Here is a 27,457-nt window from a genome sequence, read left to right as displayed (position 1 = left end):
TTTGATATAGGTACAAAGGTACAGAATTATAGATGTTACCGCTATGGGGCTGGACAGAGTCTTTCCATGTGACAAACACTGGAATATATTGGCTAGTAATTGCAAAACAAGGTTTTTAACTACTAAATTAAAAAGCATGTGGAAACAGATGAAAGCATAGTTATTGTCTTAGAGGTAAACATTGATTATGTTTTGTAAGTAAAGTGAGAATAGAATCATTAAAAGACAAGTCATTTTCTGAAATGGGGAGCACATTTGGTCAGTGTGAATCATTTTGATGGCTTGTGCTGTGGTTGGTAGCTGGCATCGTTCACAAAAGAGGATGTATTTTCACTAAGCTGGACAAAAGCAATACCCTGCATTTGGCCAAGTAACCAGAAATAGTTTGGGCAGTCGTGGAGTTGTCTCCAAAATTCCAGGGCTGTTGCATCATCTTGGTGGATCTGGTTTGTTTTCAGTTCTTTTTAAAACTGAGTGCTACTAAATGGACAGATAATCACAGCCACACTAGAACTGTACACACCAAATGCAGTCACAGAAATTTAGTGTCCTCATCAAACTGTACCCATCTTCTGAAGACTGGCTTTATTTCTATGAAAATGAGCTCAGTATTTCTTCAAAATGTGTGAGGTGTGAATTCAAAATAAACATGCAATACTGCTGAAATATGTTTTTCATTAGCCACCTGCTCAATCCACTTGCCTTTGCATTCTTCAGCAGGGATGCTCTTTCTTTGTTCCAAAAAATGCATGTTTAGCAGGTATAAATGATGATATCAAAACATCATTATTTAAATCATGGAGTTTTTTAAAAATAAGTTCAGTCTTCTAATAGTTTTTATTTCTTTTAAATGCCTTGTTCTGAGGACACAATTCTGTCACTTCATGTTTTCACAGCCAGCTGGAAGAATGGAAATAAACAACACTTAAGTACTCTGCCAGAAATACTTCCAACCTTTAGTACATTGCAGATGCTTAATTTCATCTGGGGATAAAGATATTTAATCTTGATACTGTTGCCTTCATGACTTACAAGATTGGATACTTACTGTTGGTTTTGGTATGTAGCTAGATTGGAACTCAAAGAAGTTTCAGCTGGCCTCAAGCTTGAGATGAGCCTTTCCTCAAACTTTAGATCATCTTGCTGGAATCACACCTAGGTGAACATGTGTAACGACATAGGCAGAGACCTGTCCTGGATGTCTGATCACTATAAATCAGCTCTACCTTCCGTACCAGTCATACTCCAAGACTATCTGTTTTAGCACCTCCATCTATGCCAAGTGCTTTTGTGAAAATGGGCTGCTGGGTGCTTCTTAAATGTAGCTTAGAGAGCCTTTCTCTTTACTTGAATGCTCTGTTTCCGTCTCTGTTCTTACCGTTGCTGCTTTATTCTAGAAAGGCAAACTTGACTGCTGTTTTTTTTTTCATGAGGTGTTTCTTAAGTAGTTGGCTAGAAATCACTGCTGTCCTTTGAAGTGTACTGTGTTGTAAAACTTCACAAAGACTTTGCTTACGTGCAGTACTGCATTGCAATACAATTATATGTACTTGATCCAGATAAAGGCAGACATTACTGGGGTTTTTTTTTTGGGGGGGGTGCAATCAGGAGAAATGCGCATTGTGATATTCCTCAGCAAGAAGTCAGTATTTGAAGAATGAACATTCTCTTGACTCACTCAGCACCTATATATACATGAGCAGAGTGATTATGGAGAAGTGTGGGAGTGCTCTGGAGTCTAGGAAGTTCTCATAGCGTAGGCTGATTTCCTGAAAGTAAAATGGTTGTGTTAATTTAATTTTTGGTGTGGTTAATATGCTTGTAGGGTTTAGTTTCAAATAATGCTTAACAAGAAGTCAGACTTTCCTTCACTGTGAGAAGATATCTGAATAAACAACTTAAGGAATGAAGGATTTATTTTGGCTCCTGGCTTCAGAGGTTCAGTCCATCATGGTAAGGAAAGGATGCTGGAGCAGAAGCAGTGGCCTTTGTGGTAGACAGGATGCTGGAGTGGGAGAAGGAGGGAGAGAAAGAGAGGGGAAAGAGGGAAGCAAGAGAGGAGAGGAAGGCATAGAGCAGAAAGGCAAAGAGAGGAGAGGGGAGAGAAGAGTGGAAAGAAAAGGAATGCTTGCCCTGGCTAGCTTCCTTCTTGTCTTCAGGGTAGGTCCACCCTGTTTAATTACTCTTCTCTGGAAATGCTTTCACAGAGATGCTCAGAGCTGTGTTTACTCATTACCCAGGCACTTCTCAATCCCATTAAGTTGACAGTCAAGATTAAACATCACTCTCCTTATCGGGGTTAAAAGTTTAGTAAATTTTGGGAAACTAATAAGCATTGAGAAGTTAAATAGTTGCTCTTTCTTGTCATTAATATTTTACTTAAAATAATTCAATGCTTTTTCTGCTCACAGTGTAAACCTTTCACTTGTGTTGTATCTACTACTTAAAATAGTTTATAGCTTTCCGGGGTTGTCTTCTTAAAATACAATTCTCAATATATAGAATTTGTCATGTGTATGAACAGGTGAAGCTTGCAGATGTAATTTCCACAGCAATTTCCACCATTTATTTAGAAAACATTGCATGATGTAGAATGTTAATAAATTGGTGGTCTCCACTTCAGATTTCCTAATGAGTGTAAATGCTGGTTCTCAGTTCTTACTCCTAAATAATAAATTGTTCTCAGGGGTATCTTTTTCCAGTTACCATTTTGCTAAATTTCTTCCTTTATCAGTGTGTTGTAGACTTTTTCAGGCATGATGCCCTATCTCCCCTAAATAGCATATGATGTTACTCCCCAAAAGAAGGGTATACTCTCTCATTAGTATATATTTCATTTGGTTATAATCTATGGCTTTCTTCTTCCTGTCCCTCTGCTTCTGTGTACTGCTCCTCTGCACCTGTCTTCCTGGCTTATCAGGATCCCTCATCAGATAACTCAAGATACTGCCTAAATGGAAAATCCACTGTATTTAACACATGACACACATTGCTTTTTTAAATATAAACAGAGAGTTTAAGAAAGATAATTTTTGTTAATCAGCTTCTACTTGAACCTTCATGCATTTCTCAAGTGGAATAGAGGTTGGTTCTTATGATTTTTGAGGCTGTAGTGATGTGTTTATACCTGGATTTTGTTCTGTTTTCATCTCCTCTGTGGTAGTACAGTGGTTCTAGCAAAGGATACATTGGTAAGATCTGGTGCTCTCAGTGCTTCTTTTAAGTTTTGCAAAGGAGGCATTCTTCACCGTGAATGTATGAATTCTAAAAGTACGTATTGAGCTGGGACTTTGATTTCAGTCTCTGAAGTTCTCTCATGCCTGTCCTGATTTCTGCTTCTTCGCTGAACTGAGACTAATATCAAGTCCATCTCCTGTGCATTCTGTCCATTGTTTAGAAATAGTACTTGGAAGAAGTTAAGTATCTTCTAGCTTAACCCTCTCTGCATTAAAAAACTAGATGGAGAGGTGGTAGAGAGCCACTGGCCTAAATTATAATAACCAAAGCACCAAACCAGATTATAGTCAGGAGTCTCCTACCAGTGATCTGAAGCTAAATTTTATCCCTGTGTGATTCATGATGACTAAGAATCTTCATCTGTTTTTCATTTTCTGGTGAGTGTTAAATTGGTTGCTATTATGGACAACATTTAGGTTTAAACAATTAAAATGAAGGTATAGAGTTACCTACGTAGTCTCTGTTCAGGTTTGCTCATATGTTGGCACAAATTCATCCTGCAAAGGTCACGTAGCACAAGCTTACATTAGATTATATCTTGCTGTAGTGAAAAATAGCTGCAGTCATTGGAGGATAACTGAGTACCTAAAGTAAAAGTTCCCTTACGTAAAAAATCAGATTAAATATTATTGAATTTATACTAATTTTAAATGTGATACAATTTAGATTTAAAATAATATGAGGTTTTATATTCATTTAATTATACAACCTTAAGACATGATACAGTTTTAAAAGAGGAAGTAAAAAATCAAAAGCATGGTAATTAGTATATAGTTTGAAAAAATGGGAAAAATATGGAAAACTGTACTTTTAAACTCTAGGAATAGTCATATTTTAGAATGTAGAATTTATTACAAATCAAGACTAAATTACTCATTTCTTATGTTTGAAATTTTCATTCTTTGTTTACTCTGTAAAGGTGTGCTTTGGCAGCTCCATTGTTTTAAATACTTTGAGTGGTACCTTTATTCAAGATATTGGAAGAAGACATTAGTGAGGGTGGAACTGGTCTCCTTTCCAAGCCCAAATACCCGCAACATAGATCCCAGAAATACTCTTCTAAAAGGGTGTCCATGTCTCAGTGGCTGATGCAGAAACATTAGGATCATGTTAAAGTACAAATTTTATAGATTTTTTCCCCTAAAATTATCTGCAGTAATTACATTATCTAATAATACTTCTTTGACAAATAGGTATTTAATTTTAATTATCTGAAAATAATCCTTATAAAAGAGTTTTATGTGTTGCCTCTAATTGATAAGGATGGAAGTTTAATAAGACTTTAAAGTGGGAGTAACTGTATTTTCCTTTTGTGCTTGCGTTAGAAAGATAAGTTCATTAGTTAGATAAGTCTCAATAGTAACTACCTGTACTTAAGGATGAACAAATTTCAGTCTCAATGTTGGGGAAGGTCTTTGTGTGTATGTGTGTGCATGCATGCTGGTACTGGGGCTTGAACTCAGGGATTGGACACTGTCTATGAGCTTTTTGTTCAAGGCTAGTACTCTACCACTTAAGCCACAACTCTATTTCTGGGTTTTTAGTGTTTAATTGGAGATGAAATTCTCATATACTTCCCTGCCTATGCTGGCTTCAAATTGTGATAAGCTCTTCTTCAAAAGTGAAAATATGCATCCCAAATACTAGATGATTTGAAAAGAAACTCAATCATTCTTATGTGTTACGAGAAGGCAAGACTAGTCATGACTTTTACAGCATTCTGTGCCTCTGGGTCTTTGTCTATGTAAACACAGTAAAAAAAGTCACTTTATTTATTTATTTAATTTATTTATTATTGTAAAGATGATGGATAGAGGGGTTATAGTTACCTAAGTCAGGTAAAGAGTACATTCTTTTTGTACAGTGTTACCTCTTCCCTCATTTTCTCCCTCATTTTTCTCTCCTGATCCTCTTGTCCCCACAAGTTACATAATTCATTTACAACAGTGTCTAGTGAGTATCATTGCTGCATTTGTCCCACCATTTCTGTGCTGCCCCTTACCTTCCCCCAGAACAGCAAGAAAGAAGAAAAAAAAACAAAACCAGTATAACAAAAACTTCTTGTTTCCATTTCTTGGAGTTCATTACAATAAGCATCATTTTATATGATTATATGCACATAGCTGTTGAGCCTTTGTGATTCTCTCCTACGAATATCCTCCTTTGGTCTCACTGTGTAAGTGTGTAGAGTCCTGTTTAATTTATTATGCCAAGTTTAATTTTTTTAACCATCCAATGTGTTTACTTGTAGATTTATAGACACATTCTAGATTTAACAAATCAGGGAAACCATGCAACCTTTGTTTCTTTGGATCTGGCTTACCTCACTTAATATAATTTGTTTTCCCAAGTCTTTCCATTTTCTTATAAATGGGGCAGTGTCATTCTTTCTGGTGAAGGCATAGAATTCCATCATATATATATATATATATATATATATATATATATATATATACACCACGTTTTCTTGATTTATTCATACACAGAGAGGCATCTGAGTTGATTCCCTATCTTGGCTATGATAAACAATTCTGCAATGAACATGGTTGTGCTGGTAGCTTTAGTGTGGCCTTGTTTGTGGTCATTGGATAAATGCCCAGGAATGGAATTGCTGGGTCATAGGGAAGCTCTATGGTTAGTCTTTTAAAGAACCTCTATACTTCTTTCCAAGTTTACATTCCTACCAGCAGTGTAGTAGAGTTCCCTTTTGGCCACATCCCGCCAGCATCTGTTGTTGTTAATTTTCTTGATAATGGCCATTTTAGTTGGGATGAGGTGAAATCTTAATGTGGTTTTGATTTGCATTTCTTTTATGGCCAGAAATATTGAACATTTTTTCATGTGTCTACTGGCTATTCTTACTGCTTCTTCTGAGAAGTCTCTAAGTCTTTATCTCATTTATTAATGGAGTTGTTTCTTTGAGGGTTTAATTTTATATATGAGGCCTTTGTCTGATGCATAGCTAGTAAAAATCTTCTTCCATTCTGTGTGCTTTCTATTCATCTTGTTAATTATATCCCTCACCGTGTAGAAATTCTTCAGTTTGATGCAGTTCTATTTATCCAGCCCTTCTTTGAGTTGTTGTGTGTCTGGGTCTTTCTTAAGAAAGTTTTGACCTGTGCCAGGGAGTCCTAGTTTTTCATTTATCCCTTCCTGTAATATTTTCATGGTTTCTAGCCTTATGTTGAGGTCTTTGATCTATTTGGAATTGAAAAATCACTTTATTGATAACATAATGTATCAGTTTCAATGGTTCAGCCTAAAATATGCTTAAGAAACTCTCATAAGAAAATATTATTATGTAACAGTCTGGTAAGTAGATGGAAAAAGTATCCAGAGTTCTGAGCATCATTCAGCTGCATATAGCAAACTCACATTGAATGGGTTTATTTTCAATTTTAGCTTTTTGAAAGTGAGAACTCACAAAATTAATATTTTTCTTGCACAGTCTCTTGAATAGTGCTTTCTACATTGTTGGCACTCAGAATTTGCTCACTAAATAATAAATAAAAGATGTCATTTTAATTTGTAGTTGGTCTTGAAAATTCAATTAAAGTGTTTTATTTAAAATAATTTTATTAATCTCAAATATTACCCTGAGAACAATGATGTATATTTTCTCCCTAAAGATTTACCTTTTAATGGAAAATACAATAAATGGAAGTGTACAATATCTAGTCTTTTGTTCCCATTTTTCCTAGAAAAGAATCATGTGAGACTCATCTAGGTTTTCGTGTGTATCAATAGTTCAAGTGTTATTGCTTCTCGCTGGTAGTCTATTGTATAAATGTATAATATTTAAAAAAATTGCCAATAAATGGTTACGTGAATAATTTATAGTTTATGGCTCTTATGAATGTAGATAATGTAAAGACCACAGACAAGCCTTCGTATGGATATAGACTTTCATTTTTGTTGGGTGAATGCCTTGGAGTAGAATTGCTTGCAGTAACCTAAAATGTTCTGTAACTTTCAGAAAATTTGAGATCTTGTTGCATTACAGATTAAGGATGCTCAACTGGTTAAGAATGTACAAATAACACCAAAATCTGAAAAAGTTTTGGTTCCAATTATGTCAGTTAAGGATACTCAGCCTCTTAACCATAAACAGTTTCTTCTTTTCCTTCAGTTCCATAAGGTATGGGAGTGTGTCAATATTGTCAATAATGGAAATGAAATTGTAATTTGTTTTTGTTATAGTTACCTGCTGCTGCTATATTGAGCTTAATGAGAAGTCTGGGGATTAGAAAAGTTTTTTTCTTGTTCCTGACTCACCCTCAGATTTTTAGCCAGCTGTACACCTGTGCCACAGCACTATTCTGTGCTCTGCTGCGCCTTGTTATGCAGAATAGGGTTCATAATGAGAAGAGGGAAGACTGGAGTTTTCTCTTCCCTCAGCCTCAGTTTTTGTTGCTGAGACCAGGAAGTTTTGTGAGGTGTCCTTCTCCTCTGAAATCTGTGTGATCAATTTTGATAGTATCTTTTATATTCAAAGTATTTTTGATAATTTCTTTTGCATCTTTAAATACAAATATTTTATAGACTGTATTATATGGTATTATAATTTCTGTGTTATTTTGATGATCCTGGTGGTCTTTGCCTGTTACTTTTGTTTTTGTGTTACTGTGGATGAGACTCAGGGTTATGTACCTAGTAAACAAGCACTCTACTTCAGCCTCACCAGTTTCTGGCTTGTTTTATCTTTCTTTGGTATCATTTCCATTCTTAAAGTAATTCTTACCAGTCATGGGGCTTTAACTCCCCACCAATGTGCTGTCCCTGAGCCTCTTTGTGCTCCAGGCTAGTGCTCTACCTCTTGAGCAACAGTGCCACTTCTGGCTTTTTCTTAGTAGTTTATTGGAGATAAAAAACCAAATCGTTTAACTAGGGATACAGGTGGACTCATTGCAACAATGAGATCTACAAGTTGTTATGTCGAAAAACGAACTTTACAACTTTGGTGGGGGGTTGGGGGGGTGTATGGGAAGGGATGGGAAGGGGAAACAAAGAGGAGGCAACAATGCTTGAAAAGAAATGTACTTGTTATCTTGCCCATATAATTTTAACTCTTCTGTATGGTATTCTCACAATTTAAAAAAAAAAAAAAAGAATCTCACAGACACCCAGTGTTGGTGACTGAAGCCTGTAATCCTAGCTACTCAGGAGGCTGAGATCCAAGGATCACGGTTCAAAGCCAGCCAGAGCAGGAAAGTCTGTGAGACTCTTATCTCCAATTGATCTCAGAAAAAAAAAGTCTCACAGATTTTTTTCTGCCCAGGATGGCTTTGAACCCCGATCCTCAGATCTCATCCTCCTGAGTAGCTAGAATTACAAGTAAGCCATTGGTGGCTGGCTCAAAGGAACTTTTTTTTTACTTTCAAAATATATTTTACTCAACATTTTATAGTATTATCTGCTTAAGTGGCTTTATGTGAATGTACAGTTTATCTTCTTGCTAAAAACACAAGTTACCTATGTTACTTTCTTATAACTCCAGTGTAGCAGTTGAATATATTATGTCATAATTAAATGCTTGTTTTTCTCTCATCAAAAATTTAATTCTGATAGTTGACTGATTGTGACATTTTAGTTTTTAAATTTTCAGTGAGGTACATAGAAGGCATAAGGAGAACTTGTGTAGACTTTTGATTCAAGTACATGTAACTGGAAATACAGGATCAGTATTTATTAGCTGTGTGGTCCTGGGCACATTACCAAATTTTAAGCTACTCTCTTCACCCATAAATGGAGTAGTAAAGCTTATTTTTTAAAACTAAACACACCATTAAACAAAGCAATCTGCATAAAGCCTCCCATCTTACATTGTAACCTACAGGCAAGTGGTTATTACTATTGGCTTTCTCTCTCAGTTATGCAATAAATTATCTAACATGTACCTGTTTCTCTCTAAGAGGAGCTTTAAAATAGTAAAATTAGCCATTTGTTCTGTTGAACCTGTTCTATTTATTTATTTATTTATTTATTTTTCTTTAAAAAACTTTATTGTAAAGGTGCTGTACAGAGGGATTAAAGTCACATAAGTCAGGTAATGACTTTTTAACAATGTCACCCCTTTCCTCATTTTCTCCCAGTTTTCCTCTCCTGGCTCCCCCACCCAAGTTGTATAGTTCATTTCCAACATGGTATTTAGTGAGTATCACTGTTGCATTAGTTCACACTTTGTCCCACCATTTTTGTTTTTCCCCTTCCCTCCCCAAATCAGATAAACTTATATACAAGACAAAGGTACAGAAATCAATAACAGGGACAAAAGGGTAAAAACAGAAGAAAACAAAAGAAGGAAAAAGAAGAAAGAACCTTAAACAGTACAGTAAAAAACCTCTTCTTTCCATTTCTTGGAGGTGATTTTGATAAGCGTGATTTTATACTATCATATGCACATAGCCATGGAGTCCTTGTTAAATTCCTTTCATAAGTGTACATATTGAACATGACAGCTTATTCTGACTTTTCAATAATGACCCAGTCAAGAGCCATTCACAATTAGTCATATTCTATAGAAAGTCAGTGACACATATCAGTGTCCAGGAGTATGAAGATGATTATTTACCAAATAAGAATTATTATTTTTTCTGAATTATTTCCAACTAACTGATAAGCATTTTGTACTTCGGATTTATAAACAGTTAATCACTTGCTTTTCTTCTTGGCTTTCTAATATTTTAAAAGCTAGCTCATAAAAATATTTAATTGTACTCTAAATATATAATTTCTCAGTAGCTATTAAAGATATGTTCTTTCAATGCAGACTTTGGAGGGAACTTCATGAAGATAGGTCTCATTTGATCTCTGACATCATGAAAAAATGGCAAAACATGGGAGATCTGTATATACCATTACAATCTAAATTTAGGAAGATGTTTTCATTTCTCTGTTCAGGATTTTTTTCCCCTTCAAAATCAGATGTGATCTCTAGTACAAAAACAAAACTTTCAAGTACTTTTTTTTTTTTGCTGGGGGTGGGTGACTTCTACTTTTTTGTGGAATGAGTAGACAATAGTGAAATTGGATCAAGGCAAGCAAGACAGGATAGAGTGGTAGAGATGCCTGATGGCCTCTGAAAGATTAAATTTGCCTTTTAATGTAATTTAACTGTTTAGTTGAGCTTTTTTTATTTTGCCTCTGAGGAAATGAAATGTCAGAGAGGTGACTCATGTCTGTAAAAACATACACTACTACTTAAGGGAAAGCCAAGAAGGAGGATGTTCCTGACTCACAGCTCTGTGATCCTAAGTAAGTTCTTGTATCTTTTAAAACTTCATTTTCAAGTCCTTAAAGAGGGTCTTGCCTGATGGTTCTGTAGATGAAGGGGCACTCATGTTTAGAAGTTACACAGTCCCCCTACCAGGTGCTCAGTAAATGGTTATTTTATTTCTCTTTGTCTCATCTTGGCTTGCTGTTACATTCTTTTTTAACATAATAAATTTAAAAAATTATCAGGAAAGAGTTTGTATAGGATCATGTATTTCATGGGCTTCTACACTTTTAAGAAAATGTACACCCTGCAGGTTAAATGTGAAACTTAAAAAAAGTTTTTGGAAGAACTTTTCCTGTATCATCTTAGCTAGGAGATAAAAGAAGGCTTTACTTTTCCTTTTGGTGCATTTTTGCCTTAGGCTGTGTGTCCCAACTTACACAGTAATTAGTTTTGCAAACTTTTCTTCTCTTTCTTTTTAGTAAATTCCTTTTCTGTGAGCTTTTGATCCTCACAGGATGACCTTATAAAATAAAGGGAAAATATACATAAAGCTTAATTCTTATACTTTCCACTCATTTTTTTCCCCAGATGAATTCACAGCTTTCTGAATCTCACCTTTGTGTTTAACTTTGATTGAAAAGAATCTCATAATTTTACTTTGGCCCAACAGCCTGTGTCACAACGATTACATATGAACTGTACTGTATTGTTTGCTCTTTAGAGAACAAGGACAGATGGCAGTAGTATAATCTGATATAGTGAGTAACTAGAAATGCTTGTATTTAGAAATATGTTTTTTGATGACATTAGTTCTAGTGTTTCTTCACCATGTTTCTTTACCATGAAGATTGCTTGTTTTGAGCCATTTACAGGTTTCTGGAACCTAGGAACTTGTGAAACAAGACTTCACATTCTAAAACCCAAGGTTTTAGAAGAATCAAGGAACTGAGGTTGAGACTAATGCTAAACTCACTTAATCTTGGCCCCAACAGTGCCGCTCTTAAGGCTGAATGATACCTAGGTGTTTATTTGAGAGATTAGCAACCTTTATTTTGGAAACAAAAAGGGTTGCAGATAGTCATGTGTATTTTTAAAGACTGGATTGACAGTACATACAGTTAGGAAAAGTACCTTTCTTAAAATGTTCTAGGTGCTCTCTCTCTCTCTCTCTCTCTCTCTCTCTCTCTCTCTCTCTCTCTCTTTCTCTCTCTCTCTATCTTTCTCTCTAACTATATATATATACATCTGTATATTAAGAATGAACTGGGCACTGGTGACTTACACCTGTAATCCTAGCTACTCAGGAGACTGAGAGCTGAGGATTGCAGTTCAGAGCTAGCCCAGGCAGGAATGTCAGTGAGTGAGACTCTTATCTCCAATTAATCACCAGAAAACTAGCTGTGACTCAAGTGGTATAGTGCTAGCCTTGAGCTGAAGATCAGAGACTGCGCCTAGGCCCAGAGTTCAATGGCCGACCAAAATAAAAAAATAGAATGAAACCTTTTACCTGAAAATGTCGTGTCCCAAGTAGTCCAGGAGTATAGGCAGTTAACACTTAGGTTACTAAATGGAAACTAAAAAAAATGAAGTAATTTTCTTAGTAAGGCTTGAATAAATAAGAGTTGAAATGGAACATTTTAATTAGTAAGTGGATTTGAGAATTCAGTTTATGCATTTTAAAGTTTGATTTGGATTTCTCTGAAGATTAATTTTTAGTAAAAATTTAACTAAGCCTTTCATAATTTGTGAGTACTAAGTTTTGCAAAGAAAGATCTGGGAGTCATTAAGTAAAAAATTTGTGTGTGACAGTGAAAATGAAAAATTAAAGCTATAAACAATGTTCCTAGAGAAATATTTAAAATACATTTAATAAGTCACCTCATATTTCATTTAAAATGTCAGTGATAGGATCTACTTATTAAGTTGGCTGCAAAGAGCTCTTAGGGTATAAAAGTACTAAAGTTTAATCTCTTAAAAATGCTACATAATTCACAATGAGCCATTATTTTTTACTGTATTAGCTAGTACTTCTATTTTTTTAATTAAGTGGTTTCATTGATTAAAATGTATCAAAATCTTTTTATTTACACACTTCAAATTATGTGTATTTTGTATATTATATAATAACAATATCATCTATAATATAGATTATAATATATAAAAATACATAAAATATAGTCTATATTATATAATATGTAATATATATACTATATTATACAACATATTACGCATTGTATACTAGTATTAGTAATTATAATTAATATTTATTAACTATACATTATTTATATTTGATATATAATATAGCATATATATGTATATTATCTGTATGCATATAATACATATAATATATTTTATATATCAGGATTTGACAGCAGTTCTGAATGGCCTTTAAGATGGTAGTATCCTTTGAAATTGTGACACAGATCTGTTACTCATTAGCATTTGTGGCTTCACAGCAAAAATGATAGTGTGGAGGCAAGGAGCAGAGCAGGGGGGAGGAGGGGCGGGGGGTGTGTGCTTCCTGTACACCATTGTGAAGTGCTTGTTTAGGAAGTTGCTTAAGGAAATGCAGTTTTGAATATTTCCTTCTAGCATTTTATTCTGAAAATCTAGAAAACTTGAGAAGAATGTGCAGGAAATACCAGATGCCTCTCTCTAAATCTTACTTTTTAACAATTGCTTTAGCACATATGGCTCCATTTATCCATCCTATCTATTTACTAATCTAATTTAGTTTTTAATGCATGGAAGTGTCAGTTTACTTCACCCCAAACTATAGTTGTTGATCTTTGAGTGTGTTACTTACCTACTTTAAAATGTATCTAGCTGTCTCTCCTCAGTCTTAAAGCAGATTCTAATTTCTAGCTTGCCAAACTCTGTGTGATTGGACTCCCAGTCACCATTCCTTCTTCCTATCTTTCTCTTCACAGGTTTTGGGTGTCCCTCATGCACCCCACTTCAGGCTTATCTTCCTCTGCTTTATGTCAGTCTCTCTGTGTGAGTCATTTCCATTTCTACATAGTTATTTTTCCAATGTCTCCAACACTAAAAACAGACAATATAATCCTTCTTATGTTTCATTCAGGATTAGAATTGTCTACAGAAACAGAAGAAATTAGTTTAAACAAGAAAACTTTTCATGAAAAATTATCCTCAACAGTAATTCAGGTCTAGGGAGACAGCTGTGCTTTCCGAAGGCTTGAATGGCTCCGGCTTTTTCCACTGTCACAATTTTCTGTACCTCCGCATGGTTCTCACCTTCATAATCTTAGTAGTGTCTTTAGATATCATAGTCTTGACTTGACTGACTTATCTGTGCACCACTGAGTTACCTGGCCACATGTCACTCAAGGAAGTCAGGGTGTTTTTAAGTATCTGTGTACCCAGATAACAATTAGGATTCTAACTGGAAGACAGAGGGTGTTGAGATAGAAGCTACTAGCAACTTCCACACTTTCCTTGACATTCCACTCCAGCCATTGTCCTGTTTCTCTGCATGGTAGAGTATAAGTTCTTGAAAAAAAACTTTGCTCATGATCATTATACTTCCTCAAATCTCGTTCTTTCAACTCTTGTACACATCCATCTTTCTCTCATCATTTCACAACTGGAAGCATACTTTAATATCGTTATCTTAAGGTATACTCATGAGTAGGAATCAGCCAGGGGTTATTCGGTTTTCTTCTATGACCTCATTGTTGTCTACCACTATGCTGGAATCATATTTCCCTCTAGATTTTAGCACCTTCTGTTCTAGCAAATATCTAAATATTAGACTTTCTCAAGATCTGTATATTCATACTTTGAGAATGTATGCATAATACAAAATTTCCATTTTAGTCATTTAAAATTTTACAATTAAGAAGCATTTAGTGGATTTATACTGCTGAGCAACCATTGCTCCCACCAATCTTCAGAACGTTATTCTTATCACTGGAAATGCACTGAACAACAGCGAGTAGCTAATGAGTAATTAGCTCCTTCTCTAGGCCCTGGTACCCACCATTCTTTCTGTCTCCATGTACTCTCAAGCTTTGATTTGCATCTAACTTTTAGGAACTTCTGTTTCATCTTTATTTCTTCTCTAGGTGAGAAGTTTAATTTCCAGGACCCTTAATATTATCTATTTCCAGACTTACATATAATTCGAATTTAGATACTTTCCTTACTATCCTCATTTCATTTCACATATCCACCTCGATGTAAATCTATTCCCATGCTTTATAAGGTTTTAAATATAACTTACCTAAAATTTAACATTTGTTTTTTCTCTACTTTTCCTTTTGATCTTTGTTATAGCAGCAGATATCCAGTTATTTAAAGCAGAGACGTAATTTATAAGTGGATAGCTCCTGTTTCTTACCTCTTTACAATCGAATTGATCCCTCCTCTCATCAGGTCTTCCATGAGAGTCTGTCTACATTCTCTTTACTTCATCTCTGCCATCTTAAGTCTGTTCTAGGCAAATTATTTCTTGCCTGGACCTTGGCAATATAATGCCTTTGTGACACAACTCCTTACTATCAACCCTTTTCCCTTGCAATGCGATTTTTGAGATGAAAGGAAAAGTTTATGTTCTTCAAGATGAATGTTCTTTCTTTTTTTCTTAATGCTCCTACAATGAAAGCCAAACATTTTCTCATGGCTCTGAAAGGTTTGCATGACTTGGCCTTTACTTCCCTCTCCACTTTCCCTGTTATTCCTCTCTCCTACCTTTCTGACCTCTCTCAGTTCCTTTAACATTCTGCTCCATCTTGGCTCAGGGCCTTCGTCCTGTATCATAATCTCTATCTCAGTGTTATTTCTACTCTACTCTTTTTAACATCCTTCAGGTGCTGGCTTGAGTGACCTTTCCTTGGAGAGATCATCCCACCCAATGTCAAGAACAACGATTCATTGTTCTGACTAAGAACATCCTGTTCTAGTTTAGTGCCTGCCCTTCCATTTTTTTCATACACAGTTTTACTTTTCATTATTATTCCCTTGTTTGTTCATGCAGTAGATTTACTTAAGTTTATTTCTTTGTTTTCCACAATAGATAGTTGATGTGATTGGAGATTATTTAAATTCTATTCATTGATTAATACCCACACTGCAATGAATCCATTTTTGTGAATGATTGAATGCTATCTCCTTTACTGTCATATCAGTGTTACTCTCTTTCATGTAGCCATGCTTCATATTGCATCTCTCACATCAGGATGGCCTTCTATGATGAGTAGACCGCATAAGCCTTTCTGTGAGCAGGTATGAAGCCTTTCTGTGAGCTGGTATTGCACTGTATGCTTCCTTCATGAAACATGTGATTCTTTGTAATCATACAACATGAACTTGTCCCAGTTTGCTCCAGATTGTACTTACCCCATCCCTGTAGACATTTTGGAGGAGGGTTTCTGTTCCCATTTTTGTATAGATATCCTTGAGAGATTTAATGCTGTCATCAATTTGGTTTACTTTTATTGAATGAATGTCCATTCAGTTCATTTATTCTAGTAAGCAGACTCTTCAAACAAATCATTTGTTTACTATGAAGCCTTTGAGGTAGAGCTCTGTGAGTCTTGCATTGGCTCTGCTTGTGGAGAGCCAAGAGCTATGTCACTGTAAGGTCCTTTAGTAATTGTTTCCTCTCTTACCTATGCATGTTATGTCTTTCCTCATTGACATTTAATTACCCAGGTGCTAGATTTTAAACAATTTTTTTCTTTTCTTTCTTTCTTTCTTTTTTTTTTTTTTTTGTTGGTCATGGGGCTTGAACTCTGGGCCTGAGAGCTATCCCTCAGCTCTTCAGCTCAAGGCATGCGCTCTACCACTTGAACCACAGATCCACTTCTGGTTTTCTGAGTGGTTTATTGGAGATAAGAGTCTCACGGAGTTTCCTGCCTGGGCTGCCTTTGAACTGAGATCCTCAGATCTCAGCCTCCTCAGTAGCTAGGATTACAGGCGTGAGCCACTGATGCATGGCTCTAAAAATTTTTAAATGAACAAAATATAGTTGCTGGCTATCAGAAGCCCAACGCATTGATGGGAATCAGAAAATATATAAGCAGTGTTTTTCATAGTGCAGTTTATATTTGAAAGCAGGTTTTGAGGGTTAGGTAGGAGTTCCCTTAACTTTTGAAGCTAATTAGCTAAGCTTTTCTTAGCTAATTTCTTAGAAATTCCCTATAAGTGATCCATGGTGGCCTATGAAAGGCAGTCCTCCTTTGGCACCATGCTGTGGGACCAGAAAAGTGAAATTGCAAGACACTCATACTCAGTGGTTAATTTATTAAGCTATGAACTTTAAATATTTTTGTCAAGACACTACACATATGTTACTCCATTGAACTGAAAAGGGAAAATAATGCTTATTTAGCATACTGTTACAAATATTAAGAATTAACTGGCTTTATTACTTTGTTAAGGAAAAAAGGTTTTGAGAACAGCAGAAACAGTGCTAAGTCTCTCTTGTATTATTTATAGATAGTATAGAGCATCGTTTTCATGCTTAGGGAATTGCTGTACTCAGGAGTATGGATTGATGTCCAGCATTTCATCCTTAATGTCTTCAGAGTTGTGAAGTCTTACGCCGCCACCGCCCCCCCCAGCAACACCTCCTTTGGGACATCTTCATCTTTTTATTTGTCACCACTACCTTCCTTGTTTATGCTAGTAAATGTGTCGTCACTGAGTCCCCCTGGCTGTGCACACAGAGTCTTTGAAGTGTTGGCAGTGTCAGCATCCCCAACAGCAGCTCTTTCTTCTATACTCGTTAACATCTGATTCAAATTTCACTTTCAGACTAGTCCTTTTCAATTTCTCTGCTGCTCTCAGGTTGTCAGCCAATTTCCTCTCTTGGTTACCTATTTTTGGAAAATGTCACTTGGTTTCATCACTGGAAAACTAGGAGTCCTCACGGCTACACTCAGTGGGCCATCTGGACCCGTGGGTTCCGAATCTGGATTCAACCAATTGCACACTGAAAATATTTTTTTTTAAGTTGCATCTGTATTGAACACATACAGGTTTTAAATTGTTATTCCTTAAATAATACTGCAATATTTACATAGCACTTATGTTGTATTCAGTATTATAAATAACCTAGAGATGATTGAAAGGAAAAAGAAGGCTGTGTGTAGGTATGACATTTTATTTATGAAAGTTGAGCGTCCTTGCACTTTGATATCTGTGAAATACCTGGAGGCTGTTCCTCATGGATATCAAGGGATGCTTTACTTGCTTTGCTGTCTGTACAGATAAATAAGTAGGGAGATGTGCAGCCCATTCACAGACTTTGAAACACACAATGTGATTAGTTACTAACTAGTACAAATGAGCATTCTAATTTACATAGTGAGTTGTGTACCAAAAAGCTAGCAGTGGCATTTGTATTTGATAGCCGTCAGTTTTGTATACCATATTAATGGAATAAAATTGTGCTATTGGCAACTAGTTTTCTTTTACAAGCTATGGTAATGGAAATCTGTTCTTATCAAACTGTATAAAACAAAGACTATTTATATTTTCAGTGAATTTTTCTCAGCCTTTGTTAAACTCAATAGCCATATCTCTGACAGTTTAGAATATTTCCCACACATCTCATATTTGTTTGGAGGTGGGGCGAGAATACTTTCTTGATTTGAGAATCATCCTGGGATCATCTCTGTGTCACACCATCATAAATAAAGAAGATGTTGAGGATAGCCATTCTTTTGTTCAGTTTCTTTAGTAATTCATGGCAGTACTCTTGAGTTTGAGTTTTCAGAATCAACACCCCATAATTGTGTGATGCCTTCCACTTTCTTCATAAGCCGAAGGAAACATATGGCCTAAATTCTGGCTAGATTTTGATTTATACCTTGCCTATCTAAATTCTAATTTCCTCCTGAAGATTCTTCTTGATTGTTACCTTCATTGGGTTGAAAAGCACCTTGGAGATTTAGTAAAGCTCAGCCTTGACTGTGTCTGTGGGGGCTTTTTCAGAGAGGATTAACTAAATAGGACACATCCACTCTAAATATGGGCAGTGTTATCCCATATGCTGGGGGGCCCAGAAAGACTAAAAGATAAAAAAGGAGAAAGCCCAGGAGTGCAGGCAGTTAATATTATCTATCTTTCCTGTCCACCATGAGGTGAGTAGTTCTGCCACTTGTCCCCACCACTACAATATTCCATCTCACCAGGGACCCAGAATCAATGTGACTATGGACCTAAAACTCAGAAACCATGAGCTAAAGTAAATAATTCCTCATTTAAGTCATTTTCTCATGCATTTTGGTCACAGTTATGGAAAGCTAGCATTCCAGACCTGTTATGTAAGCTTCTCATAAGCAATTTACTAGATTAGTATGAAGAATAAAGAAGGAATATATATTTATATATAATATATATTTATATAAATATATATTATTATATTATATAAATATATATATAAATTATATAAATATATATAAATATTAGGTAAGTGTGAAGAATTGTTATGATGATGATGAATAACTGAATGTGGTTCAGGAGGGAGCTTTCTTGAGTTTAAATGAATGTAACAGAACCCTCTAATTTCTCAGCAAAATAAACATTTCTATCTTTTAGACATTTTTGTGAGTTCGCTACTTTCCCATCTCTAGTTAGTTGACTTTTTTCTCCCCTTATAGTGAGATATAACGAAAAGACTAGTCAATTACTATATGAAGAACCTTAAACATCCACTTCTGTGAGGGTAGATACTATTTTTCTGTGGATATAAGGAAAACAACATTCTTAAGCTGGTCTTTTAGACAAGTAGACTGCAGATGGCTCCCAGCTGATAGTCATTTTGAAGGATAAATTTTCAATAGTGTAGAGTATAAATGTCAAGTTAGAGTTTAGCATTCCTTTCCCTGGTCCAAGAACATGTATTTCAAGTAAAGTCAGCATAAATAGTCTTGTCTTAGATTGATCTGAAATACTGATTATTTACCTGTGGACTTTTCAGTTTATGTCTGGATTGAAAAATTTGGTGGAATAAGCCTGTTAGTAGAATGTTGCTGGTTTGGCAAAGATTCCTCCATCTGTAAGCTATTACCCTGTAATTGCTGCAAACCTGCAGCATGTGTATTTTAGTGAATATCAGTACCTATGCTCTATTTCCACATGGCAAGTGAATCTGAAATTTCTTTGAGCTGGAATAAATGTGTTATCATAAGAGCACCGAAGAGTATTAATGAAAATTATTTTAATTATACACGAACTACTTATGGAATTTGATTAGATTTTACTTGCTTATTTTAACTTGAGTAGCTTACTTTGGAATACTGAAGTTACTTGAAGAATTCAGTGTAAATCTTTTAAGTTTTAAAATATAGCTGACAAAACTTTCATCGAGTTAGAAAATTTAAATTCCAGATTATGCTAACACTACCATTGCTATTTATTTATTGAATAAATAATTAGAAAGTTAAGGTGACTAGCTTCCAAAGGTGTTACTTATTTGTACCATGATCTCCACTACATTTTTTTTAATAATGAGAAAATAACCTTGTTTTTGACAGTAAAGAAATTTTGAACTGAGGTCTTGTGCTTCTGAGCCATGTTCCCAAGCCATTTTCCTTCCTTCCTCCTTCCGTTTCTCCTTCCCTCCTTTCATGTTTTGATCAGATTTCACATTTTTGTTCAGAGTTGGCCTTTTTATACCTGGGATTAGAGATGTGAACCACCCTACCCAGTTTATTTATTGAGATAGGCCTTGCTAACTTTTTCTCTGAATTGGCTTCAAACAGCAATTTTTATGATTTCAACTTCCAGAGTAGCTGAGACTGAAGGCATGAGCCACTACATGTGGTAAAAATAATTTACAGATGAACTATAAAAATATATATTCTTTTGACAGCAATCAATTTTGGTTGCTTTGAATGTTAAAAAAAATTGGTATTCTTGGGTGAAATCCTTGTGGCTATTCCTCAAATCTGCTACTACCATACAAACTGAGATATATCCCTGTTTTTGATTTTCTGTAAGTAATGGGCACAATAAAGCATAACAGAAGAAATTTTGAAGTTACTTATTCGGTAGTTACATTTCAGATGAACTCCTCTAACTAAAACTCTCCTCTTTGCTCCTGCCATCCAGGATTGTGTCTGATACTGGAGAGTAGATACTAATCATCAAGCAGATGATAGTAGAACAGAAGAGATTTTTTTTCCCCTAATGGGTACATCCAGAATTTAGATCTGGCATACTTGAAATGCCATAACATATAGCATCCAGGATTCAGTCTTTATAATGTTTGAGCTTTGATTTTGTATTTGTAGAAGGTAATTCAAACTATCATGCTTGTTCTTCTGAGTTTTGGTTTGGGGAAGATAGTTATAGGGAGACAATACGATTTTAAGTGTCCAGCTGGAATTACCTTTGGGATTGTTTTTCTAAGATAGAACGCCATCATTTTCTGCTTAGAGGCTTTGGGCTTTTCATGTTTCTACATTTCCTAGCCTCAATGACATGATGGTATTTATAGTTTTCTGTCAGGAAGGACTAGTCATTTTAGTGTGTTTTCGAACTTTGAGATCAAATTCCACACAGTTAAAGGGCACCCACATCCCTTCTGGATTGTGGAGATGTTTATAATTATGCACTTAATTAAATTATTCCTTGAATGGAAACTGAGCAGTTTGGATAACATATTGACTTGCTTGAGCATGGAGGCACACCAGGGGTTTCTGGGAAGTGATTCCTTGTCACATTCGTAGGAGTAAATTGGCATTTGGGAAGTAGGTGAGATCCTTTTGGAAAGGTATTAGTGCTTCACGCATTGCAAAATCCATTCAATTGTCTTCTCTTTCCTGGGATTTTTTTTTTAAAACAAAATATTACTTTAGCCAGGTGTTATGACACATGGCTCTAATCCCAGCACTTGAGAGTCTGAGGCAAGATCCAGGCTAGCGTCGGTTACACAGCAAGATCTTGTCTCCCAGCTGCCCACCTCCCCCCCAAGTTACTTTAATGCTTATAATTCCAGATCAGTAGTTTGTTCTTTGAGCTTTGTTTTGTGAAGGGAGTAAAAGAGACCGTAAGATTCATTAAAAAAATAAAAGTAAAATGAAACAACTTGCTAGAGTTTACTTTAGAATTTTTTTTTCTGAGTTGGAAGATTGTTATTTTCTTCTCAGAGATTTGAGATTTCTTTGATTTCAGCCATTTTCTTGGCTCACTTTCTGGAATACTACTTAGTGATGGCCATTTTCAGGAACTTTTTTTTGCTTAACTTGCTGGGTACAGATCCTCTGATCTTTTCTCCACCGTAAATCCTGTCATTGTGCCACCTCTGTGCCTTTCTCCCATGGGACATGCTTGTCAGACCCCCAGCTGCAGTAATATAGCTCCAACAAAAGGGTTCCCGGATGAGCCTCCACTCACACCCGGGCAGAGAGCTTCTTCCTTCTCTCAATGCTCACTTCATATTTGGCCGCTCATGACATAGATGTGCCGAGGCTGGAACAAATGGATAGCTCAACAATCAAAGCTGTAAGAACAGACATGGAGCGACTCCCTGATGATCTGAAAAGCATCACTGATAGCTGGCTAGAGAGAATTTTGACTTCTTGACAGTGTAGTAAGTTTGGTGCCTTCTGACATGTAACAGCTCCACTGGTTATAGTCTGCTTGTCGTGAGTGGTAGTCAAGCACAGGGAACTGAGGACTTCGATCTGTGTCATAGCTGTAAATCTCTTGTGGGTATGTCCGTGTATACAGCTGTAGGACAGTGGAGATGACGTTAGATGAGGCTGCTTAGTTACCCTGCATTGACAATACCTGCACCAGAATACTTGCCTCTTTCCTTTTCACATTCACTCCTCCTCACCAGGGATACTTCTTGCCCCTTTCCCCTACCCAGTGGCCCATTCCTCCATTGGATCACAGCATCTGTAAGCTCTCTTCAAGGTGACTTTCCTTGACCACCCACAACTGCATTAAGATCCCCTCTGTACATGCTCCACTTTCCCTACCTGCTTCCCATACTTAGCACACAGCCCAGTAAAGGTAGGTTGGTTGCCTTTTCTTCACCCTTGTTAGATGCTGCAGCCTAGAGTCTAAGAACAGAAGCTGACTGAATAACCAATGTGTAGGAAATCTTACAAGGGCTGATGTTATGGGCACTCACTGTGTGTTCAGGTTCCTACATGCTCGTTCATATCAAGTTTCCACAACAACTTAGGAATACCTCCTAAAAGCAGTTTTACAGAGAAGGAAATGAAGGCAGGAAGTTACTGAATGTGTCTGACATAGTCACAAATTGGTAGAGCTGGTACTTGGCTGTGGGCACCTGCTCCTATTGGGTAGATGTGGGTGTTGTGAGCATTCATTTGCCCAAATACTACATCCAGAGCTTGCTGTGCTCAGGGCAGAGTATCATTCCTATTAGAGACAAACAGTAGCCAAGTAAACAAAGAAGATAAAAAGATGTCAATGCCATGGGTGTTAATGGAGGGTTATTAGCAAGTGAGTAGCAAGCGTAACTCCAGTGGGAGTGGTGTGGGACTGGAAAAGTAACTTGGGCAGAATGGTAGCTAAGTTTGGAAAGCCTGGGGAAGGGAGAACTTACCATAAAGGAAAGCCTCCGGGGCATGTTTTTGGAGTGATATGTGTGATTGGAGCAGAAGGAGTTGAGGGAGGACAATAGTTTTGAAACTTTGCTGTAAAGCCATGTATTGGTGGCACATAACTAAAATTCTAGTACTTGAGAGTCTGAGGTAGGAGGATCGTGAATTTGTGGCCAGGTTGGGAAAACAAAAAACACACAAAAAACATGTGGAATTAACTAACTCAAGTACTCACTAAGTACTAAGTGCATTGGCAGACTTGACACCTACACTAAGTGAGGACAGTGTGGCTTTACTTTTGTTCATCAGTTTTTAATAAGGGCATGAGTGTGGAGAAATATTTCTTCATGAAAACCAGCAGTGCAGATACCATGGTAAATGATAGTTCATTTAACAATGATAATGTCAAGAGCCTTTTGTCCACAGAGGCAGAGCTGCAGGAGGAGTGGGGTCTGGGAGTAGTTGAATGCCTGTGGGCCAGACCAACGTGGGCAGTTGTTTTCAGTACCAGCCCAGTTTTGCCACGTGCTGCCTCTGCTGTATGTTCCACAGAATCAGAAATCTCAATTGCTATGTGAAATCCCTGGGTCTTAAGAATTTTGGCTGAAGCTTTCTAAAGGCTAACAGTGGGTAGACAAAATGCATATGTGGCCTGCCAGTCTGAAACATCTGCTGAAAGTCCTTTTATGCTATGAGATATTCATAGCATAGAATTCAATGCAGTAGGGATGCAGGTTAACTGTTTAGTGTTTGTAGTGCATAGCCAATACTGAAAAGAAAAATAGCTAGCAATTGCACTGTAATTGTATTTAGTTGTTCATATTTAAAAGTAGACATTATCCAACTCATTCAATGATTACAAAACAGTGGTGTTGCTATTTACCTGTTTAGTTGTTTGCTCTGAGTTTGGTACATTCTGTAATCATGCTTCAAAAGTAAGCAATAATCCAGTGGAAATCTTGTGATAAAAATAGTGAGGAACACAGGATAACATTTTGGAGTCACTGATGCTCTTTGATTTTACTCTTCTGTTTCTTCTCCCCTTGTTCTCTGCTCCATCTCATTTGCATGCTAGTTCCTCCTGGCCAGTGTCAGAACCCTGTATAAGTGGGAAGAGACGTGGCATCGGTGCCATCCTGGACCACATGAAGAGTGTTGGGGAAATATAGCTTTAGAAAATAGATATGTGTATTAGCTTTTCATTGGTTTTAATGGAACCCAAATGTGCCCAAAGCAAGTTATTTCTTTTCCCAGGGGTAAATAAAAGGTCTTCATTTAGTCTAGTCTAACTCATATAGTTTTGCCTTACGGGAATCATATTTGGGGTGTTGCAATCTGTTGGCGATAGTATTGGGGAATTTTATTCAGCACAATCATCTTTGATGGCTCTGGCAACAAGTGGACTTAATTATTTGTTCATGTACTCTTTGATTTGTGTCTGTTAAACTCTGAAGCATTGTGAAGGGGATCACTGAGAGAAACAGATACACTCCAATGCTTCTAAAAGATTAAAAGCTTCAAAAAGTATTTCCTTTCCCATATGTGTGTGTATGTGTGTGTGTGTGTGTGTGTGTGTGTGTGTGTGTGTGTGTGTGTGTGTGTGTGTATGTATGTGTGTGTATGTGTGTGTGTCTTAAAGTGAGATCATTTTGTTAAATTGATCTGGTTAGAAATGAAAATAAGCACTTTGTGTTTATGAAAATAAAATCTTATCTGTAAGTACAAACTCTTAATTGAGTCGATATTTTTCTAAATTTTTGTTGCAGATCATGGAAGAAACAAACACACAGATTGCTTGGCCATCCAAACTGAAGATCGGAGCCAAATCCAAGAAAGGTAGAGAGGGAGAGAGGGAAGAGTGGGCAGTTTTAACAACTGAGGTTTTAGAGTAACAGGTTTGGAATAGTGAAAACTTACAGGGGAGGATAGCAACCTTACTTTTATTTATTATTTACTTTTACTTCCCTCCCCCCAGATTGTCAAATAACTATGTATTTAGAATTCTCATGGTTAAAAATAATGTGGCCGGGTGCCAGGGGCACACACTCTTTAATCCTCGCTACTAAGGATGCTGAGATCTGAGGGTCATGGTTCAAAGCCAGCCCAGACAAGAAAGTCCTTGAGACTTCCAATTAATACCAAAAGCCAGAAGTAGAGCTGTGAGTCAAGTTGCTTTGAACAAAAAAGCTGAGTGACCAAAGCCAGTCCGTGAGTTCAAGCCCCAGGACTAGCACATATACACACATACCAAAAAAAAGTGTAGTTTTTCCGACAACAGAAAATGAGATAGCAATACTATTTCAAATGCATAGTGACCTGTGATCTTAAAGCTGCCCATTATGTAGACAGCTATAGGTTATGGTAACTCCACATGCGATTTTAGGGTTCTTTCTTGTACAATTTAGAGCTAATACCTATTTTTTCTATTAATGGTATCTAAACCTTAAATTTCCTTTTTCCTTTCTTTCTTTTGCTTGGTTGCTTTCCTTTCCTTTCTTTCTTTTTCTTTTTTTTTCTGGTCCTGGAGCTTGAACTCCTGGGCACTGTCCCTGACCATCTTTTGCTCAAGGCTAGTGCTCTACCATTTAAGCCACAGCACCATTTCTGGCTTTTTATGAGTAGTTTATTAGAGGTAAGCGTCTCACAGATTTTTCTGCCAGGACTGGCTTCGAACCATGATCCTCAGATCTCAGCCTCCTGAGCAGCTAAGATTATAGGTATGAGCCACCAATACCTAGCGTTAAATTTCCTTTCTTGAGTATATTTTATCCATTTAGCCAGCAGCAAAGAACCCACTAGATGTCCTTTCAGTCTGACCATTAACATCTCCCCAGTCTAGCTTTTTCTATGCTTTTCCATAAGACACTACCCAGCAAATGGACAGTCAGAAATGGAAGAATATGACCCCTTTCCATTTCTTTTTGCTAAGATTATATGGTATTTTGAAATACAACTTTTCAGCATACATTTTTGGGGTATTTTTTTCTTTTTAAAGTATGAGCTTGAGCTCAACTTTATTGTGTATATTTTATTAAGAGTACAAATGCTGTAGTCATCAGGAGACAGAATGATTGTGCAAGCAGAGCAGTGTCCCTTGTGGTCTGGCTTTTCTGTTGTTGATATTCAGTTGTGTGTTTGTTGGCCCTTTGCCCTGTGATTTTTATTGCTAAATGATACAATACACTGCACAATTTCTCAATTTCCTTTCATAGTTTAGTCCACATTTCCTTTTTTTAATCTCATTTTTTAGAGTTACTCATCACATGGAATGTAAATTATTTTACAAAGTTTTTTTTTTTTAATTTTTGGGTGTTGCCAATGGACTTTGACTGACATGGCTACAGAAATTCTGATCTTTTTATCTTTGTATTTGTGTTCATAGTAGCCAGGATTATTTAGCTTATATGCTAAATAATCATAAGAAGACAGGTTAATTTCCATGTGTAATTCCATATCTTTATTTGCCACTGGTTATAGGCCTGTTATTTATTATTTTTCCATACTATTTAGATGTTTTGTACTCAATTCAGGACAATGGTAGTGGATTATCTACTTATTTGCTTATAGCTATATAAAAATCCCTGGCCCACAACTTGGGTAAATTGAAACTTGTATATACCACTGACTCTTCTTTTCCTGTTGCCAGGTATTTTTACGTACAGAATAAGATGAACTTCATTGCTTGTTTAATAAAAACAAAATTCAATTAGTCCCCAAAGAAAAGTCCCAAGGAAACATGAATGGTAAAACCATTTTAAGAGAATTTTGAGATGGCTTATTCTTTTACCCAGATCCATGCTAAGTTCCTCCCCTACATCCTCCTTCCCCAATTATCATGATAAACTAAGAATTGTTTCAATTTTTTTTGTTCAAAATGTGATTTCAACATTAGAGATTTTGGAAAATATAGAGATTAATAGAATAGTCTCATAGTTTTAGATTACTTTCCTTTCATTGGCACACTTAATCTATTCAGAAGGACCAGTGATTCCAAATTTCGATGATACATTTTGCTTTAGAATTAATATTTTAGCAGGATATTGGAGTATACTTGGGATAATTTTTACATGCTTTAAAGTTAAACTTTGGAATTGTGCCTAAGAATTGGCCCCTCCAGTCGTGGGTCTTCAGACTTCATTTTATTTATTTTTTATTGTATATGAAGTGCTCTGAATGTACATGGCACTGCGCAATGAACAGAATGTGACAAAGGAGAACATGGGATCGAGAAAGAACCAGTAGTTTGCCTCTGAGAACTATACTGTTCAATTTTTCCTTGATGGCTCTTATTTAAACACACAATTGCTGACTTAGTTCTTGGCTAACTTCCCTCCTGTGTAAATATGGTTTTATTCAGAAGTGAAATTTCATTGATTATAATTTGTAGCTAATAAAAGTAAAATGAAGATGTCAGGAGGAATTTTAGTAGGTAATTATTTGTTGTTTC

General features: G+C 36.2%; 1 protein-coding gene across 3 annotated transcripts in view; it reads left to right on the top strand.

Annotated features, from left to right (window-relative positions):
* Window positions 1-27,457, top strand: part of Bicc1 (BicC family RNA binding protein 1) — a 244,488-nt gene that overhangs the window by 115,463 nt on the left and 101,568 nt on the right. For all 3 annotated transcript variants that reach the window (XM_070021069.1, XM_070021067.1, XM_070021070.1), the window contains exon 3: window positions 24,777-24,846. In XM_070021069.1, the coding sequence (XP_069877170.1) occupies window positions 24,777-24,846 (70 nt within the window). The remainder of the gene's footprint in view (window positions 1-24,776; window positions 24,847-27,457) is intronic.

This window comes from Dipodomys merriami, unplaced genomic scaffold (assembly GCF_024711535.1).
Source record: "Dipodomys merriami isolate MVZ:Mamm:240054 unplaced genomic scaffold, mDipMer1.0.p SCAF_14, whole genome shotgun sequence".
Taxonomy (NCBI): Eukaryota; Metazoa; Chordata; class Mammalia; order Rodentia; family Heteromyidae; genus Dipodomys; species Dipodomys merriami.
This window is presented reverse-complemented; position numbering and strand designations above follow the sequence as displayed.